At 40.8% G+C, this 21,676-nt stretch overlaps 1 protein-coding gene across 1 annotated transcript; it reads right to left on the bottom strand.

The window, feature by feature from the left end:
* Positions 1–1,591: 1,591 nt before the first annotated feature.
* On the bottom strand, positions 1,592–16,290 carry INSL6 (insulin like 6). The gene is made up of 2 exons (XM_006737261.3): positions 16,008–16,290; positions 1,592–2,142 (listed from the first exon to the last, which is right to left on the bottom strand). Exons 1-2 carry the CDS (start codon positions 16,288–16,290, stop codon positions 1,784–1,786), a joined length of 642 nt encoding a protein of 213 aa, XP_006737324.1. The 3' UTR covers positions 1,592–1,783.
* Positions 16,291–21,676: the final 5,386 nt, after the last annotated feature.

Here is a 21,676-nt window from a genome sequence, read left to right as displayed (position 1 = left end):
ACAAAAATCATTGTTAGCACAGTTATAAATATTAAAAGATAAGCATTAAACCGAAGAACTAATATACACCCTAACATACAAATTATTAAAGTGTGTAGGGAAGTATACAGCTATGCAAATGGCACACTTGGTTAATCTCATGCTTTTCTTCTTCTTTTCTTAAGAGTGGGGGAGGGGCAGAGGGAGAGGGAGACTCTCAAGCAGGCTCCATGCCCAGCATGGGGCTCGATTGCACAACCCTGAGGTCATGACCTGAGCTGAAATTGAGTTGGATGCTTAACTGACTGAGCCGCCCAGGTGCCCCAATCTCATGCTTTCCTAATTTGGACTTTTGATATGTGTATACCAGTGAGCTAATAAACTGTATTTTTGTTTTCAAACTACAAGGAAAAACCTATAATTCAAACTGGGCTCAAGTGCATCGCGGCATTTTAGCCTAAGCATAGGCAATTATCAATGGTGCATTTTCAGGTAACACCAGCAGACTTATTCCACCACTAAACCATGATGTAATCTGTCATTTTGTATCTAAACGGGTGGCTCCCCATATTTAGAAAGACAACTGAATGTAGACTACCCAGGAACTGGTAAAAAAAAGTTCAGACATATTTATTAATGCATTGTAAATGTATACGATATAGATACATGTGAAAAAGAACCTTTGTCCTAAGAAACAACAATGCCAAATAGGAATAAAAGTTTTAACTGTAAAGAACATTACAGTACATATTTGAGAAAGACACTAGAGAAGGATTTCAAATGATGCTTACCTCCTAATTAACAGTGGAAAGTAAGGATTCCACTTTGAATTCTTTGGAATAAGTTTTTCTCTAATTTGTACCATTAAAAATATTTCACATGTGGACATAAAGTGGAAAAATACACTACGAACTTAGTGTTATAACATCATATTGAGTTGAAATACGCAAGCACATCAATGGTAAGATTTCGACAGTATTCCATAGGACTGTTACCAGTGGTTCTCGATCTTTAACTGACTTCACTATGAGCTGCAGGGCCTGTAACAACGCAGATTGCTGAGCCCCACACCCAGAGTTTCTGATTCAGTAGGTCTGGGGTGGGACTTGAGAACTGCATTTCTAACAAGTTCCCAGGTGCTGTGGACACTGCTGGCGAGGTCAGCACTCTATTCTGACCAAGCCAAAACAGTATCACATTACGTCGGCACCTTCAGAGTATGTTGGAGAGTTTGTGACTTAGAGACATTCACTGAACTCTCTTTAAGTCCTAGTAAGACTGTGGAAAGATTTCTGACCAGTTACTGTAATAAAACTCAAGGAATTAAAAGAGTCCCTACAATTACAGTATAAGAGCTCCTCCTAGGAGTGGTAGCTGGTTTGTTCTTTTTGAGATGGTGGGACAGACTTATTGGCATACTGGAGTGAACCTCCCTGGAGTGAGCCTAATAGTCACGGGGCGTCAGTCTGTATGCCATACAGTGGAACGCAGAACACACCATAATCCATTTAGATGAAGCCGGAGAGAGTTTCTAACATAATGACAAGCATCAGCAGGTAATTCTTAGATGTCTACATGGATCATGCCACCTCCAGTAACATCTTCTTCAAATATAAAAATATAGGAAAAATTGGGGTTACCAAAGAAAATACTAAGATTCCTATTACTATCATAAGGTATTGCGAAATACCTGCAAATACTTTTAGATGGTGTTCACAGCAAAGAACCCACAAGGACAATTACCAAAAATAAAGTAAAATAAATACATTAAGCTTTTATTAAGTTAGTATAATTCCTATGATGGTTAGTATATCTCAGTCACAAATGATGGTACTTGTTTATGTAAGTTTTTGTATTCAATATATGGAAAACATGCAATACTGAGTTCTTCTATTGTACATCCTTTAAGACAACACTTTTCTGAGTATCCTCTGCGTTTTCTTTGGGGATGATTCCCCCAAAACACATTGCTTAAGGTTTTAATTTTGTTTGTATTTTTCTTCTGAAATTCTGAAATTTCATGAATATACTGATTGTTATCTTGTGATGAGGGAAATTCTCTTGTCTTGTTAGGTGGCAAGCTGGCCCTTGTATATCTATACTCAGGCAGTGACGACATCTTCAAACTGTTTATCGCTTCTTCCTCAGAGGCAGAAGTAGAGACTGTTGAGAAACAAGAAAAAAATCCTACTTTATTAAAATCTTCCTTTAGATGAAAATTTAATCATAATACTAGAATACTAAATTCGACTAATTATTTTTTTAAGATTTATTTATTTATTTTTTTGAGACAGTGAGCACACCAGCTTGGGGAGGGGCAGAAGGAGAGGGAGAGAATCTCAAGCAGACTCTGTGCTGAGCACGGAGCCTGATGCAGGGCTTGATCTCACAAGTTGGAAGCTCAACCGACTGAGCGATCCAGGGGCCTCTAAATTCTGCTAATTATTAAAAAAACAAGTAATCACATTTTAAATAATAAAATGGGTTTCAAAAGCAATATATATATTTTAACTAAAATAGTTGTAAGTAGTGTTTTCCTATAAAAAAGCTTAGAAATCTTTGCACATTTTTTATGCAAAGACATTTTTTATTGAGATACCATTCACATGTCATAAAATTCAGTATTTTATTTTATTTATTTATTTTTTAGATTTTATTTATTTGCGAGACAGAGAATGAGAGACAGAGAGCATGAGAGGGAGGAGGATCAGAGGGAGAAGCAGACTCCCTGCCGAGCAGGGAGCCCGATGCGGGACTCGATCCCGGGACTCCAGGACCATGACCTGAGCCGAAGGCAGTGGCTTAACCAACTGAGCCACCCAGGCGCCCAAAATTCAGTATTTTAAAGCATACAATTCAGTGTTTTTTAGTATATTCACAAGGTTATGCAACCATCACCACTATCTAATTCCAGAATATTTGTATCACCCCCAAGAGAAGCCCCATACCCATGAACAGTCATTCCTGTTTCCCTCTTCTTCCAGCCCTGGGCAACCACTGATCTACTTTTCATTTCTAAGGATTTGCCTATTTTGAAAATGAAATCATACCACACACATGTGGCCATTTAGGTCTGATTTCTTTCACTTATCCATGTTGTAGCATGTATCAGCATTTTATTTCTTTTATGACTGAATAGTTTTCCATTGTATGGATAGATCACATTTTGTTGATCCATTTATCAGTTGATGGACATTTGGGTTGTTTCCACCTTTTGGCTATTATGAATAGTGCTGCTGTGAATATTCACATACAAGTTGTTGTGTGAACATATGTCTGTAATTTTCTTGGGTATATATCTAGTAGTAGAACTGCTGGATCTTAAGGTAAATTTGTTTAACTTTCTGAGAAACCACCAAGCTTTTCCACAGTGACTACATCACTTTACAGTCCCACCACTGATATATTAGGATTTGAGTTGCTCCACACCCTCATCAACACTTGCGTTTTCCATTTTTGATTATGGCCATCCCAGTGGATGGGAGGCGATATCCCACTGTGGTTTTGATTTGCGTTTACCTACTGACAAATGATGTTGAGCATCTTTTCGTGAGCTTATTGTATATCCTCTTTGTAGAAATGTCTATTCAAATCCTTTGCCCATCTTTTACTTGGGTCACAGTAGTCCCCTCTTATCTGCAGTTTCTCTTTTCCTGGTCTCAGTTACCTGCAGTCAACTCTGGTCTGGAAGCAGATGATCCCCCTTCTGACAGAGCATCAAAAGATCAGTAGTAGCCTAATGCTATGTCACAATGCCTGTTATTAACCTCACTTCATCTCAGCACACAGGCATTTTATTATTTCACATCGCCACAAGAAGGGTGAGGACATATAACATATTTTGAGAGACAGGGACCACATTCACATAACTTTTATTACAGTATATTGTTATAATTGTTATATTTTATTATTATTGGTAATATCTTACTGTGCCTTATTTATAAATTAAACTTTATTGTAAGTATGCATGTGTAGGAAAAAACAGTTTATGTAAGGTTTGGTACTATCCCTGGTTTCAGGTATCCACTGGGGGTCTTGGAGTATATCCCCTGTAGATAAGGGGGGACTACTGTATTCGTCTTTTTATGGACTTTTTTTTTTTTTAAAGATTTATTTATTTGAGAGAGCGAGAATGAGAGAGAGTACATGAGAGGGGGGAGGGTCAGAGGGAGAAGCAGACTCCCTACTGAGCAGGGAGCCCGATGTGGGACTCGATCCCGGGACTCCAGGATCATGACCCGAGCCGAAGGCAGTCGCTCAACCAACTGAGCCACCCAGGCGCCCCCTTTTTATGGACTTTTTATAACCATTTTGTTCATCGTTGAAATATGAACAGATGAAGAAGTGATACGCTCAGTGAAGTGACTGCTATTATACTGCTCTGAACTCATTCAGTATTACTGGAAAGAAATTAAATTCAGAAGGTAATTACTTGGAGGCTTTTTGGATTTCCATCATTGCCCTTGCCTATCTACTGTCCCTTCCAGAAGAATACATTTGCCTATAAGCCCTGCTGTAGAGCCAGCCCTTAGGCAGCCCTGCTCTGAACCACAGGACTCCACCCTAGAGCCACAGTTGAACACTGTACGTGACCTCAAAGAAATCAGTCTACCATGGTGGCCAGCAATCCATGCCATGTGAAAACATGAGTTGGCCCAATCAATGTCCTCTCTCTGAAGTTAAAACTAACAAGTAGTGAGAAATAAAACTGAAAGGGTACTATGAAGCTTGTCATGACAAGCTAAAGTCATAAAGAAACATAAATACTGAAGGAGAAAAGATTCAGAGAGAGAGAAAAAAAGAGAGAAGGTGGTTTTTAAAGCTGATGTGATTCCTCAAGCTTTCCAGAGACTTTCCAAGTCCTTTCCTAGATCTTGTTTCTTTCTTTCTTTCTTTCTTTCTTTTTTTTTTAAGATTTTATTTATTTGACAGAGAGAGACATAGCGAGAGAGGGAACACAAGCAGGGGGAGTGCGAGAGGGAGAGGCAGGCTTCCCTGCCGAGCAGGGAGCCTGATGCGGGGCTCAATTCCAGGATCCTGAGCCGAAGGCAGACGCTTAACGCTTAACGACTGAGCCACCCAGGCGCCACCTAGATCTTGTTTCTAAAATAACTATCTCCCCCACCATTTTTTCTCAAAGTTATTTAGGTGAATCCCTGTACCTTGTAGTTAGAGTCCTTTTAGAACACTATTTACTAACTTTGTATTTAAAATGCTTAAGCTGAATTGTGGAACATTAAAACTTTAGGGTAGACATTAAAGATATTGAATACTAAGTCATCTAAGACAGATAAATATGTGATGAATTAAGGTGTGTCATAATTAACAGAGTACACTGAGGGAAAAAGGAAATTAGGTTGTCCAGGCAAATTGAAGAAAGTGCTTCCTGTTGGGATGTGCCATGTTCTGTGACTCAAAGGGTAAAAAAAGACAATAAGAAGGAAACTTTTTCATGAATGAAGGCAGCTAAAGACTAGTTAATGAAACTGTATGTCGGGGCACCTAGGTGGCTCAGTCGTTAAGCATCTGCCTTCAGCTCGGGTCATGGTCCCAGGGTCCTGGGATCGAGTCCGAATCGGGTCCCTGCTCGGCGGGAAGTCTACTTCTCCCTCTCCCTCTCCCACTCCCCTTGCTTGTGTTCCCTCTCTCGCTGTGTCTCTCTCTGTCAAATAAATAAAATCTTAAAAAAAAACAAAAAGAAAAGAAACTGTATGTCAAATTGGGGAGGTAATTTAAAGAGAAACAAGCTCTACTCACCAGAAAACAGGAAAGGTTAAACATGACTATTCAGATCTATGAATTTGAAAAAGAACAACAGAGAGGACCCAAATTAGTAAGAAGGGAAGAAATCAGTGAAATACAGAACCAAAACACTACAAATGTTCAGAAACCCAAAACGTGGTTCTTTAAAAGGATTAATAAAATAGATACAACCCTAGCCAGACTAATCAAGAAAGAAGAGATAAAAATGAATGACAAAAAAAGAACAGATATAACTGAGTATTTAAAATAGATGAATATTATGAGTGTTACATATTTAAAAATCAAAATGAAATGGATGAATCCTTAGAAAAATACAAGATGACTTAATTGACAGAAAATTTAAAAAGACAGACATAGATGATTTTATATGTAGGTTCCATCTGCTTTTCAAGAACAGTAAGTTCTAATCATATACAAGTTGTTCCAGGAAAAGAGGAAAAGAGCAAAAGCTGCTCAGCATATTTTATGAACCTAGTATATTTTTTATTCCAAAACTAGATAAGAACAATGTGATTTAAAAAAAAAAAAACCATGTGAGCCCATTTACTTATAAATGTTTATTTGGAAGTCCTAATAGTTAACTGAATCTACAAACATATTTTACAAATATATTGAAGTGTTTATTCCAAAAATGCAAAGATAGGCCAAGATCCCCAAATCTATCAGTGCAATTTGCCACATGACTAGATTCCCATATTCACTCTCAATTGGGTTTGCTTTCTACTTTGTAAGAAAATGAAAGCAATCATAAGAGAACTTGCATTTGGTCCCTTCACCATTTTTTTAACTCATCTTTTAACATCTGTACCCATACATTCTGCCTTCCTATTTACATAGGGGAACTTCCACTCTAAAGCCAGTTCCTCCATTTAGGGACCAGATCTCATCTCCTCTTGCCTAACTCCAGGGTATCACTCCAGCAATTCCTCTATACCCTTCATCATCAACTCTTCGCTCCTAAAAGCAAAAAAAAAAAAAAATTTCTCCCACTTAAAAAAAGCCAAAACCACTTCTCTTGGCCCTGCTTACCTTGCCAGTTATCGTTTTCTCCCCTCTGTAGCAAAACTCCTTGATAGTTTTCCATTACTGATTAATTCCTCTTCTCTCATTCTGCCTTAAACCCTTTCTAATCAGGCCTTTGTTCCATCATTGCACCAAAACTTCTCTTTTCAAGGTCATGAATGATCTCTATATTACTAAATTCAACAACCAGTTCTCATCTCATCTGACTCATCAAAAACATTCCTTCTTGATACACTTTATTAACTTCGTTTCCAGGAGTCCACATTCTTCCCACCTGACTATTTGCTCCTTTTCTATCTCCTTTTTGCAAATACTTCCACCAGCTGTTTGATGTTGATGTCTCCCAGGGCTCAGTCCTTGGCGCTCTTCTCTGTGTACCTTCTCTTGGTGGCCTCATCCAGTCTTATGGCTCCGAGAATCATCTATACACCCACGACTCCTAAATTCCTATCTTCAAGTGAGATTATTTCCATAACCCAGATTCATATATCCTACTTCCTACTCATCGTCTCCACTTCAGTGTCTCAAACTCAACATGTTCAAAACTCCATCTGAACTTGTCAAAGTCCACATGCCCCACACTGAACTGCCAATATTGTCTTCAGACCTCTTCCACCTGAGGCCTTTCCTACCTCATTTGATAGAAACCTATCCTTCCAGATGTTTGAAGCAAAAACTTTGGGATCACATTTAAAAAAAAATATTGGCATCATTTTTGAGTTCTCTTTTTTCTCATATTTCACATAAAATCTGCCCAAATATATCTGGAATAAAACAATTTCCACTACCTCCACTGCTCCCACCTCATCCAGCTGCTATCACTTCTACTACCACACCCCCAGAGAAAGCCTCTGCTTCTGCTCTTGCCTCCCCACAGCCTGTCCTCAATGTGGTAGCCAGAGCGATCCCTTTAAAATGTCAATTAATGTCACTCCCCTGCCTTCACTCAGAGTAAAGCCAAGATCCTTACAGTGGTCTAAACAACTTCACTAGGCTGGCCTGTTACTTCTCTCTCTGCTCCAGCCACACTAGCCTCCTTGCTGTTCCCTGTGCAAACAGGGCAGAAGTGTATTTGCTCTGCTCATTCCTTTGCCTAAACACTCTTTCCCCAGATATCTGCTTGGCTGATTCCTTCATCTCCTCCATTCTCAAGCCTCATCTTTTCAATGAGGCCTACCTTAACTACACTATTTAATCCTATACCCCATCCTCCAGCCCCCCCATAACTCTTGATCTCCCTTACCATGTTTCACTCTTTATTTTTCTATAACCCTATTACCTTCAAATATTTATTTATTATGTTCATTTCCTATGCAAACTCCATGAGGCCAGACATCTTTGTCTGCTTTGTTCACTGATAAATCCCAAGGGTTTACAGCAGTGCCTGGCACTTAGCAGGTACCCAATAAGTATCTGGTGAATTAATAAAAGAGAAATATATTATTATGCAAAAGAATTCCCTCTAAAAGTCCTTAATAAAGTTCAGCCCTACTTATAATGATTAAAAAAATATCAAGCTCCCTTATCTTGGTGGAGATTATATAGCAAAAACTTACAAATATTACACCTAATGGAGATATTTAAATGCATTCCCCTTTAAAATTGGGAACATGACAAGATATCCCACTATCACTACTACTTACCAGCACTAGAGGACCTGGCCAATGCTAGAAGAAGAAAGAAGAAAGAAGAAAGAAAGAGGAGGAGCAGGAGACGACGACGACTGGTGTAAGGTTTAGAAAGGAAGTGACAAAGCTATCATTTGCAAAGGATAGAAAAATCTGTAGAAACAAACTATTAAACCATTAAGATCATTTGGCATAATTACTGGATAAAGATCAACCTGTAAAAATCAATTGCATTTCTCTAAACAAAGTCACTAACAAAAATATAATTAGCAAGTATTTACAATAGCAACAAAAACAAAGTCTTTTTTAAAAGATTTTATTGGGCGCCTGGGTGGCTTAGTTGGTTGAGCGACTGCCTTTGGCTCAGGTCATGATCCTGGAGTCCCGGGATCGAGTCCCGCATCGGGCTCCCTGCTCTGCAGGGAGTCTGCTCCTCCCTCTGACCCTCCCCCCTCTCATGTGCTGTCTCTCTCATTCTCTCTCTCTCAAATAAATAAATAAAAAAAAAATCTTTAAAAGATTTTATTTATTGGGGCGCCTGAGTGGCTCAGTTAGGCGTCTGCCTTCGGCTCGGGTCATGATCCCGGGGTCCTGGGATCGAGCCCCGCATCGGGCTCCCTGCTCCGTGGGGAGCCTGCTTCTCACTCTCCCTCTGCCTGCCGCTCTCTCTCTCTGTCAAATAAATAAATAAAATCTTTAAAAAAAAAAAAAGATTTTATTTATTTATTTGTAAGATAGAAAGAGAGTGAGTGAGCACAAGCAGGGGGAATGGCAGGCAGAGGGAGAAACAGGTTCCCTGCTGAGCAGGGAGCCAGATGCGGGACTCGATCCCAGGACCCTGAGATCATCACCCAAGCTGAAGGCAGATGATCAACTGACTGAGCCACCCAGGCATCCCAACAAAAGCAAAGTATTAAGTATTAACTTAACCAACAATACAGAATGTCTCCACTGAGAAAACTTTAAAATTCAAATAATAGAATATGAAAATATTCCATGCTTTTAGTTGTGATTACTTTATATTAAAAAGATAAAAATCCTCTTCAGATTAATCTATATAATGCATCTCAATTGAATGCATGGACCTCAATTAAAATTCTAGATGATTTTTACTTTTTTCATTATGCCGTGCTCACCACAAGTACAGCTATCATATGTCACCGTATGATGCTATTACATTACCATTGACTCTATTCCCTATGCTCTACTTTTTATTCCCATGACTTAGTCATTACATAACTGGAAGCCTGTATCTCCTACTCCCCTTCACCGATTTTGTCATCCACTCCACCTCCCTTTCCTCTTGCAACCATCAGGGTTCTCTGCATTTGTAGGTCTGATTCTTTTTGTTTGTTTTTTCATTTGTTTTGTTTTTTAGATTCTACATACAAGTGGAATAATTTGGTATTTTTCTTTCTCAGTATGACTTATCTCACTTAACATAATACTCTCCAGGTCTATCCATGTTGTCACAAATGGCAAGATGTCATCCTTTTTTATGGTTGCATAATATCCCTGTGTGTGTGTGGTGTGTGTGTGTGTGGTGTGTGTGTGTGTGTGTGTGTGTGTGTGTGTGTACCACCTCTTCTTCATCTATCAATGGACACAAGTTGCTTCCATTTCTTGGCTATTGTAAATAATGCTGCAATAAACACAGGAGTGCATATATCTTTTTGAATTAGTGTTTTTGTTTTCTTTGAGTAAAGACCCAGAAGGGGAATTACTGGATCATATGGTAATTCTATTTTTAATTTTTTTAGGAACCTCCATACAGTTTTCCACAGTGGCTGCAATAATTTACATTCCCACCAACAGTGCATAAGAGTTCCTTTTTCTCCACATCCTCGCCAATACTTCTTATTTCTTGTATTTTTCATTTTAGCTATTCTGATAGGTGTGAGGTGATATCCTATTGTGGTTTTGATTTGCATTTCCCTGATGATTAGTGATGTTGAGCATCTTCTAATGTGTCTGTTTGTCATCTGTATGTCTTCCTTGGGAAAATATCTATTCAGTCTTCTGGCCATTTTTAAATTGGATTTTGTTTTTTGGTGTTGAGTTATGTTAAGTTCTTTATATATTTTAAATATTAACCCCTTATTAGATATATTATTTGCAAACATCTTCTCCCATTCAGTAGGTTGCCTTTTTGCTTTATTGATGGTTTCCTTTGTTGTGCAAAAGCCTTTTATTTTAGTGACATCCCAATAGTTCATTTTTGCTTTTGTTTCTCTTGCCTTAGGAGACATCTAGAAAAATGTTGCTATGGCTGATATGAAGGAAATTACTGCCCATGCTCTGTTCTAGGAGTTTTAAGGTTTCAGGTCTCACATTTAGGTCTTTAATCCATTTTGAATTTATTTTTGTGTATGGAGTAAGAAAGTGGTCCAGTTTCATTCTTTTGCATGTGGCTGTTCAGTTTTCTCAGCACAATTTTTGAGACTTAAGAGACTATCTTCTACCCATAGCATATTCTTGCCTCCTTTGTCATAGATTAACCATGTAAGTGTGGGTTTACTTCTGGGTTTTCTAGCCTGTTCTATTGATCTATGTGTCTATTTTTGTGCCAGTATCAGACTGTTTTGATTACTATAGTTTTGTAGTATATCTTGAAATCTGGAATTGTAATACCTCCACTTTATTCTTCTTTCTCAAGTTTGCTTTGGCTATTCGTTTTTGTTTTGTTTTGTTTTTGGGGTTTTGTGTGTGTGTGTGTGTGTGTGTGTGTGTGTGGTTCCACACAGATTTTAGTATTATTTGTTCTAGTTCTGTGAAAAATGTTGTTGATATTTTGATAGGAATTGCATTGAATCTGTAGGTTGCTTTGGGTAGTATGGACATTTTAATGATATTAATTCTAATCCATGAGCATATCTTTCCATTTGTGTCATCATCGTTTTTTTGTTTTTTGTTTTTTTTAAGATTTTATTTATTTATTTGACAGAGAGCGAGAGAGCACAACCAGGGGGAGTGGCAGAGGGAGAGGGAGAAGAAGGCTCCCTGCTGAGCTGGGAGCCCGACATGGGGCTCGATCCCAGGACCCTGAGATCATGACCCGAGCTGAAGACAGATGCTTAACCCACAAACAATAAAAAATATGGATGGGGCGCCCAGGTGGCTCAGATGTTAAGCGTCTGCCTTCGGCTCAGGTCATGATCCCGGGGTCCTGGGATCGAGCCCCGCATCGGGCTCCCTGCTCCGCGGGAAGCCTGCTTCTCCCTCTCCCACTCCCCCTGCTTGTGTTCCCTCTCTCACTGTCTTTCTCTCTGTCAAATAAATAAAACCTTAAAAAAAATGGAAAAAAATTATTGTTCAGTAGATGGTGTTTAGAAAACTAGCTCCTTTTGTAGAGAAAAGTAAGACTTATTGAAAAAACTAAGATAGTAATCCTAGCCAGAACAGACCAAAGTGGTCTCCAGAAGAATTAAGAACCTAATGTGAAAAGTAAATCTATAAAGTTAACAGAGGGAAGAAAAGGACCTCTAAAATAAAATTTCAAAAGTAGGAACAATTAGGCAAAACACTTACATAAACCTAGTTATGTAAAAATTAAGGTTTTCTGTCAAACACCAATAGATGACCGAATGGGAGAATATACTTGCAGTATCTAAAGCCAGCAACTATTGTATATGGTACAATAACTCTTACAAATCAACTGAAAAATGACAATTCCAATTAAAAAATTATAAACAGAAAACTTTCAGAAAAAAAACCTGCAAAAGGTTTTAACTTGCTCACATCCAGAGCAAGTTAAAACAAAAATAAGATGCCATTTCATTCTATCACACTGAAAAAAGTTAAAAACTGTGTAATGCTAATTGTTGGCAAGGATATGAGGACACAGGAATCTGCGTGTGCTGGTGGCGCCGTGATGAACGGGGGTAGCCGTTCTGCAGGGCAACCTGACACACCCCAAGCAAAGCATACATATGTTTCATTACATAACGATTTTACCCCAGGTACAGACCCCTGAGAAACGTCCACACGGGTCCTTACTGGAGCACATACAATGATTTCCACTGTGGCGTTAGTGGCCGGGAGTTGGAAGCTATGCAAGTTAGGTGTCCATTGCTGAGAGGATAAGTAAAATGTGGGGGAATGTATATGAATATTATGGAGCAGTCGGAAGCAATGTTCACAAAGCAACAATAAAAGATAGACCTTAAATACCATTTACATGTATTTTAGGGACGCCTTGGTGGCTCAGTTGGTTGGGCGTCCAACTCTTGATTTCCGCTCAGGTCATGACCTCAGCGTCGTCAGATTAAGTGGTTCATAGCCTCCACACTCAGTGGGGAGTCTGCTCCAGATTCTCTCTCTCCCTTTTCCTCTCCCTCTGCCCCGCCCCCCACTCATGTGTGCTCTCTCGCTCTTTCTCTCTAAAAAAATGAATAAATAAATCTTTAAAAATACCATTTATGTATATTTTTTAAATACTTGCACAGGAAACAATGCACAATTTGCAAAAAACATATACAAATATAAACATAATAAACACTTTGGAATGGTTGTCTATGGGAGGAGAACAGGAGTGGAGAAAGGAGATGTGAAGACTAATCATCTTTTTTTTTTTAAGTTTTATTTATTTGAGAGAGAGAGAGTGAGAAGAGAGCACAAGCGGGAGGAGGGGTAGAAGGGGAGAGGGAAAAGCAGACTCCCCACTGAGCAGGGAGCCCGACGCACGGGGCTCGATCCCAGGACCCTGAGATCATGACCTGAGCCAAAGGCAGATGCTTAACTAACTGAGCCACCCAAGTGTCCCAAGGCTAATCATCTTCTAACACACTGTGTAATGTACTTATGATTACTGTCTAGCTTCACTATTCTGTAAGCTTCACGAGGGCAGGAGTCTTCACTGATACCTGAGTAAAATTCTTCACTCTTATATCCCAAGCACCAAGAAAAATACCCAGCACATGCTAGGCATTCAAATTTTGCTGAGTTAATATATAAAGAAAGAGATCCTGTACAGCGCATTTGTGAAAATGCTATTCAAAAAACAAGAATAGATGTATAGGGAAATATGACCCATCCAACTGCAATAGGGGATATGGATTATGAAAAGTTGGTGATGAAGCGTTAATGATTTCGCCTGGCACTAAGACCTAGGCAGCACCATATCAGCCAGAAATTAGAAATATGATGGGGTAGGTCTTGGAGACATGGCCCATACCCTCAAGGATCCACTATCAAGAAGCATACAATTTCAGATTCCAGTTATATATGAGTAGTTCTGAAAAAAATCATTTTTAAATATCAGTGCACTAAATTATCTTTTCCTATGTCAGACTCAAATAGATCATAAGATTAAAATTGTTGATAACTGACTTGATCTAACATAGAAATGTATCCTGCTAGTACAATCTAATAAAAGTTAACTTTTCAGCAACATTCAAATGAAAAAGAAATGGCATAATTACATATTCTATATTGAGAACACATACCTCTTCTCTACAACTTCTAATTATTCATTGAAAATTAACAGGATATATTGAATGTCATCTTTCCTTACAGGTCTATAATTTTTTTATGAATTTAATTTTTTTAAAGCTTTTATTTATTGGAGAGAGAGAGAGAGGAGAGAGCACAAGTAGGGGGAGGGGCAGGCAGAGGGAGAAGCAGACTCCCCGCTGAGCAGGGAGCCGTGGATGCGGGGCTCGATCCCAGGACCCCGAGATCATGACCTGAGCCAAAGGCAGATGCTTAACCGACTGAGCCACCCAGGCACCTCTAGGTCAATAATTTTTAAAAATTTACCACAAATACATATTGATAACTTAAATCCATTTTTCATTCTTCCACACATTGTAAAACAACTATGGCTTTATGGTCACATGACATTTCCACCTTAGAAAACAGTATTTATATAGTTGCCACAGTAACATGTTTCATTGGTATGACAATTCTAAGATGCTGTAAGATACATTTTTATTTCCTACAAATCTTGTTTCACTGCAGCTCCCTCCTCGTTGAACTAATGACACTTATTTCTCCAGGGAAGTGTGAATAACACCTAAAACAAAAGGGTCATTGCTCAGCTCTAGTGTATGTGCTACTGAAGCAAGCATAGCTCTGAGTTTTAAAGTTGGCTCTTAAAAAAATTAATAGTCTCCAGAGCAGTCTTTGTTGAGAAAAGGGTTTCCAAGCTCTTTTTAAATAACAAACTCAAGTTTGGATGTCTGAATGTAAAATTTTGACTGCGGTATAGGTAGCGAGAGCAGCATCAGGTATCTCTGGGGGCTTGCAAAAATGTAGATGCTCAGGGCCCCACCCACTGAACCAGAACCTGCCCATTAACGGTATTCCCTAGGTGAATCACATGCACATTAAAGTGTGAGAATCACTGAATTAAAGTACAAGTGGAAGACTGGGGAGAGACACTTCTTCCATTATAAGAGCAAAATAAAGTGAGTTTATATGTAGGGCGAAAATGATCAAGAATCAGTCTGAAGGTTTCTGTTGTCTTTCAAAGTTTTCACCCCCTTAGCAGCAATAGGAAGAATGGAATAAGTTCCATTAATTCATTGATTCATTCATTCATTCAATAAGTTAATGAGTGCCTATAATGTGGGAGGCAGTTTTGGTTTGTTTCAGTCATCTACATCAGGATGGTTTTTGGGGATGACTGGCCACTCCTTTCCTTCATTTCAGAAATCTTGCCTTTTGCAAAATTTGTCCAAATCAAATTAAATTAATTGAATGACTTTAAAATGCAATAATTTCAATGATACTATGCTATGGACAGCCTATAGATAAAGTGCATTTTCTTTTAAAATGACAAACCATGTTGGTACTAAAATGTAAATAGATAGTTAGAAGACAGCAATGAATCTGAAACAGGAATATTCTTCCTAAAGACTGCTTAAAAGCATTAAGTATACATTCAATATACATTAAGCACCTACTGTGTGCTAGGCCCTCTGCTAGGCATTTCAGATAAAAACATGCATGAAACAATCCCTGTAACATGGTCTGGTATACAGGACTGACCTTAAGGGAGAGATCTGTGCACAGTCACCCAGACCCAGTGCTGAGGAGGACCTTGCATGCTCTACTGTCACAGTCCTGAAATGCTCAAAAATTTTATCTTTCAAGTGGAATGTTAAGTACATGAACTTTTAAGTGAAATCTGATGGGAGAACGGACCATGTGTATGAGCAGAGGAGAAACACACCAAAAAAGGGGGCTGGTCCTGATGATGGTCAAAGAGATCTATGTGTCAGATACTGTGGTAGATGGAGAATGGAGTGAGTAGCTATGAAAGGGTCAGTGATGACTTAACAGGGAAAATGAAACCTTAGAAGCTCTGAAGGACGAAGTGGGGTGACACCTTGCCAGGTGACAAGTGTACTCCAGAAAGGGAAAGCTAAGGAAGAAGCAGCAGCATTCTTACATAAATGTATAGATTTATAGGTGTACACTAATTTCCTCTAAGTTTTAAAAAAAAAGCTTCATTGAGGTTTTGCATATCCGCGATATACTGGGTTATAAAAATTTTTCTTTATCTATGTACTAGGCACAAATTCCATCTCCTGGGGAAGCTCAGCACCTGGCAGTGCAGATGAGCAGAAGAGTTCAAGGATGAGCAAACATGCCTTCCGTTTATATTTTTACCTGGGTTCATTTGGCCTCTCGCCCAAGCCGGGAAAGTGGTTTGGGAGCTTTCCGACCGGTCGGGGATGAAGGTTTCAATCTCCTCTTCCTGGGGAAACAGCGGTGGCTTGGGGGTTTCCTCCTCGAAGTAGCTCCAGTTGACATTGCCACAGAGTTTTATTATTTCCTTCAGGAGGTGCGTGCCGCACAGCCTCCTAGCTCTGCTGATTTCGCTCAGCTCACGGGAGAACCGAACTAACAGGAGCCCCAGACACAGCAGACACACACAGAGGAGCCGCGGCATCCCTGGGCCCCCGCCGCCAGGACCGCAGTGCGGTCTAACTGCCGCGGGTCCCGCTCCTCCCGGCACCTGCGCTCGTTCCCGCGCCCGCGCCCTTGCCCGCGCCTGGCGGTCCTGCCAGCGCGTGCGGACCTCGCGAGAACGCCGGGGCGCGGGGCGCGAGGCGCGAGGCGCGGGGCGCGGGGCGCGAGGCGCGAGGCCGCCGCGAGCGGGCTTCTTGCGCTCCCCCGGGTCCTCGGAGCATGGTAGGTAGCGGGCTCTAGTTCTTAAAATCCTTGATTCGTTTTCTTTGCCCTCCCCTCTAAAGAGGAGCATCCGTTGACACGTGGGGCCCCGTTAACCGGTAAAATCAGAAAAGGTGTTGCGCCTCCCAGCGGAGTGCATTTCCCGCCCGTTTGCCTGGCTGGTAACGGGGCGTCGCTTCCTCAGACACACCTCCTCTCGTTTCCCTCCAGGTGTACATCGCGGGAGGTTTGTTCACGTTTACTCGTGTGCTTGTTTGATTACCTCTTCCCTCAAGTCCCCACGCGCCCTGCAGGCACGGCCGGGCCCGTGTTTGCTTCCCAGGGTAGCTCGGGGCCCCGCGCGCCGCCGGCATCGGACGTGCTGGAGCCTGGACGCGCTGGAAGGCGCTGAAACGTGCGCTTCTCAGTCGGAGTCCGAGCGCGCTGGAGGTCCCCGCCCGCTGCTCGGGGAGAAACGGCCCTGAGCCTCGACCTCGAGACCGGGGGCAGCAGCTGGGATGCTGACCTGCTACCGTCGGCGATAGAGCAGACAGGACTGTCTGTAACTAGCTTGTGACAGGGACCCCGCGGGGTTTGCCTCTAAGAATCCCAGTATTTTGCTAAACCAGGAGGGAAGGGACGGGGAAGTGCAGCGCCGTGGGGACGGGTGGCTTGACCATTGGGGAGGAGATCTGCTTGGTGCGTTGGCTCGGGAGGACGCACTAGCGGCCACCAGGGGGCAGTCGGGGGCCGCTGGGGGGGAGGCGTGATCGCCGCGGGGGCGGGGGTGCCCGAGCCCGGCGCGCGTCCGGGTGGGGTCCGTGTGGGCTCCGAGCGGTCTCCTGCTCCTCTCTGCCGTGCGCTTCCAGGTCTTCGTCTCCGTGGTCGGTTTCCCCAGCGTTGCCCTGCTGCCCGGTGGCACCCCGGAGCGCCGTTCAGTGAGCTGGGCTCGGAGTTTTTCAAAGGTCAACGTGATTTGATTAGCACAATGTCATCACCTTCCTTAAAACACAGCTACTGTCCAAACTGTGGTGTGCCGTGAGTTCTAGCCAGAGCTCCATCAGGGGAGCCCTGTGAGAACGGACAACATTCCTTATGCGGAGAGGAAGACTGGAAACAAAGTTCTGCTGACCTCTAGTGAGGGAGGCAAGCACCTGAATTGAGGGGACCATTCAGGCTGGGGTGGTACGTATCATGGTGGGGAGCCTTTGAAAACTATGGGGACGGGATGGTTTGGTGCTAACACCCTGGATTTCAAACACAGCATAATGGAGGAGCTCCGTTAGAATAGTGTCTGATGCTAGATTCCCAACCCAGTGACAGAACTGGATTCATATCGATTTGTTAAAAATAAAGAAGAGGGGCTCCCGGCTGGGTGACTCTTGAACTCAGGGTCGTGAGTTCAAGCCCCATGTTGGGTGTGGAGCGTACTTCAAAACAAATCAAAGCAAAAACTAAAGAAGCTGGGTATGTCTTGCACAGCAAAAACTGCTTGCAAATTCATACCTGTTACACATAGACACACATTCTTTTAGGAATAAGGAAGGTATGGTTTATATCTCACACAAGCAAGTAGAGGGGTTATGTTTGGGGGGCACTTTTCCATCTATAATGGAGGAAAATGTAGGCTAGGAGAAGTGGTGTGTATGGAAGATGAGAGTAACTGAGTTATTGGATGGTGGTGAAAGACCTCAGTGTCATCAGTTCAGTGTGACATGAGAACTAGTGGGTGGGGGGAGGCGACCTTGAAGCAAATGGAGTTCTGGAACTGACAATGAGCAGTGTGCTGGGGTACAAATAAGATGAATGGAAGTGGTAAAATCGGGAAGAACGGTTCCATGATGAAAGTGAAAAATGTTGACTTTCTCCCTGAAGAGTTACGATCTATCGGTCTCTGCTTCCTCAATGAGAAAAAGCTCTTTAAGGTGGCCTTGGGAGGACATGATGACCCTCAGAGGCTTGGTTGTGATTAGCCATGCCTCGGGATTTGGGATATAGGGATTGGTGTCTTCATCTCGTGTAATTCTGACTAAATACTAAGATGATACCATGCTGGTTTATCATTTTGACAAATGTTCATATCATTTCACAGGTTATTTTGTGTACATAAATGTTCTGTAAATTCTAAAATGGTGAGCCTAAATGTGTTCCTTTACCAATCTAGCTCTTTTCTAAGATAAAACATTTTCTTCTTCAGTTATCTACATGACTATACATTTATGTCACTTAAAAATACTTACTTGAATCTCTTAGAAGCATGGAAGTACTCTAACTTGAAAAATAATTGAGTTTATTTGGCCCCCAAATCCAAATGTATTTGGTAGTGAACCTGACTCTTTTCAAACATGATTTCAACAAGACAAAAAAGCCCCTTGGGCTCAAGTAGAAAACTGCAAGGTTTGTGGTTTAATGTTAACATGGTCTACATTGGCAAGATCAATTAAAACTTTTTATTCCTTTGTATGTACCTGGTGTTAGGTGTGTATAAAATGAGTTATGTTGTTAAATAATTAAGCTTTTTATAATCACTATGAAGTTAATAAGGTTAAAATGCAATTGGTGCAATGATAGCATTAATTTAAAAAAAGAGATTCTTTAACATTTTAAAAGGGTTGATTTTTGAGAGAAAGCATATTGTAGGGAGACTATGTACTGTTACAAACAAACGAAGAATGTAAACACTAATAATGATTTCTCACGTTCTAGTAACCAGTCATGGTTGATTTGGACATTGATAAATGCATCATGGAGAATATACATGAAAATAGGTGAAAAAATTAACAATTACTCTATAGTGTGCCTATTTTCAGAAAAATTATTTTGTTACAACCCCCCTTTTTTTTAAACAACATAATTATATTGATAACTTCCTTTTCCTTTTGTTGGGAAAGTAGTACCTCCCTCAAAGATGACTGCTTGTCAGTGTTGTCTTCAGCTCTGATGGCAAATGAGGAATGTTTTGTGACATCATTTTTAAGGTTCCTGCATGTTGGCTGATGGAAGGTGACAAGATTTTCTGTTACGTTTAAAAAGACAGGTGGGAGGTATGAAAAAACATTCATGTCAAGGTGAATCAGGAAAATTATAAAATTTTGTATAGGCCAAAAGTTAACTGTTGCCTCAAGATAATTAAACTTGCAACAGAATCAACTAGTGTCCTAATATCTAAACAGCTTACTTATAGTTGGGCAGTGTGACTTAGTACAGTATTATCAAGGTTCTGTTGCCTCTGACTAATCCTAGGACTGTGCTAAAGCTTGCACGGTGATACTGTAGACTCCCCTGACACTGTTTTGGTAGAGGGCTCCTTCCATCTGCCTGTGCAGGGTGGGGCTGAGCACCGGCAGCCAGTGAGGTCTTGAGCCAGGCCCTGCAGGCTGCTGTTAACACTGGTGGGCAGCAACCAGCAGGAGGTGCAGACCAGCAGCCCAGGCGCTCTCATTCACAGCAGCTCTTCCTGGATGTTGGAGAACCTCTTACGGTGTTTCTCACACATAATGGTCATGATATCTAGGAATTCGATGGCAAATAACTTCACCTTTTCATTGCTTACCCATTAGGCTGTGCTTTCTCTAAAGAGTTGGCTCAGCAGCAGCCAGACTCCGAGCAGGTGAGATCAAAACAGGCCCAGCATCCTGGACTTGGTTTCTCCAGCCTTTCTCTAGGGACTGCAGCTGCTGTCGCCTACTGCCTTCCTCTGTGTCCCTATCCTGGGTTTCAGAATACTCTCCCTTCCTGGCTCCAGGGAGCTTTTATAGCACTTGGCTTAACACTCAGGTCTTGAGTCAAAGGTCCCAGCTCCACCCCTTTCCCCAACAGTTTGCAAAAAATTTGCTTTCTCAACACTTTCACCCTCTGCACCCCCCTCACCACATCCCCTTTCTCTTTGTGCTCTCAGTATTCTACTCTTGCTTGTTTTAAAATTTGAATTTACCTCTTCTTCTTCCCTCCTCTACAACTATTTTTATGCTTACTTAAATATTTGTAGTTTTTAATGTCATTTTCATTTCTAAATTATGTTATGGTTATTATTGAAAATATAGTTAAATAAAATTGGGGGCACCTGGGTGTCTCAGTTAAGCATCTCCCTTTGCCTTAGGTCATGATCTCAAGGTCCTGGGAGCAAGCCCTGCATTGGGCTCTCTGCTCAGCGAGGAGCCTGCTTCTCCTTCTCCCTCTGCCCCTCCCCCTGCTTGTGCGTGCTCTCTCTCTTATGGTCAAAGAAATAAAATCTTAAAAAAAAATAAAAAAATAAAATTGACCTGTAAACTCATTAGCTAGAGATAGTCTTGGTTTAACACTTACTGTATAACCTATTATTTTTCCAAATTACCCCATTTATTTCTGTTTCATGTTCAAGCAGTAAAAGCACAACAATTAGATTGATTTCTGTAGTACCTTGTACATCCATCTATGTATTGTGATGGAAGCACAGAAAATTGTTCACAAAAGAAAGAAAACTGATGATGTTTAAACTAAGTTCTATGAAAAGTATTAAAATTCCCAAAGTATCACTTTAGATTTGTAAAATAATGTATGAAGTTTACATGGACTTTTCCATTCCTTATTGCAGAGGACTGGAATTCTAAGCTTAGTATAAACTTGTACTCTCTTGAGATCCTGGTAAGGATTAGGAAAACACATGGACCTCTGGTGTTGTCTCTTAAGTCTTAGCATTGGATCGAAGATCTTATATTGGTAGGTAATCAGACTGTATCACTTTCTACCAATTTCTTGTTTTCTTTTGACTTCCCTGGGTGATTGGTGAGTTGTTACCAGCTATCTGAATATTTTTTTATTTGAAATTGTAATTATAATCTCTAGATACTGGAGAACACACACACACACACACGACAAAGAAAAATTGATAGGATTTCACGATCCCAGGAAGAATATGCTGGTAACACATATTCATGTAAAAACCTTATATCTTTATGATGGATCTGTGGTATTCTATGTTTGTTGCATTTTGTGATCAGGTTTTTAATTGCTTTAAAAAAACTTCTAGATTTAAATTCAATTTAATTAACGTATACTGTATTATTAATTTCAGGGGTAGAATTTAGTGATTCATCAGTTGCATACAACACCCAGTGCTCATTACTTCAAGTGCCCTCCTTAATGCCCATCACCCAGTTACCCCTTCCCCCCACTCACCTCCCCTC

This window comes from Leptonychotes weddellii, chromosome 14 (genome assembly GCF_054177405.1).
Source record: "Leptonychotes weddellii isolate Sample4059 chromosome 14, ASM5417740v2, whole genome shotgun sequence".
Taxonomy (NCBI): Eukaryota; Metazoa; Chordata; class Mammalia; order Carnivora; family Phocidae; genus Leptonychotes; species Leptonychotes weddellii.
Note: the sequence above shows the minus strand (reverse complement) of the source record. Positions and strands in the feature narration are given on the sequence as shown.

Coding starts and splice junctions, on each gene's coding strand:
- INSL6 (XM_006737261.3), bottom strand. CDS start 16,290: ATGCCGCGGCTCCTCTGTGTGTGTCTGCTGTGTCTGGGGCTCCTGTTA. Junction 2,143..16,007: donor GAGAGGCCAAATGAACCCAG/GTAAAAATATAA, acceptor GTTTCTCAACAG/TCTCTACTTCTGCCTCTGAG.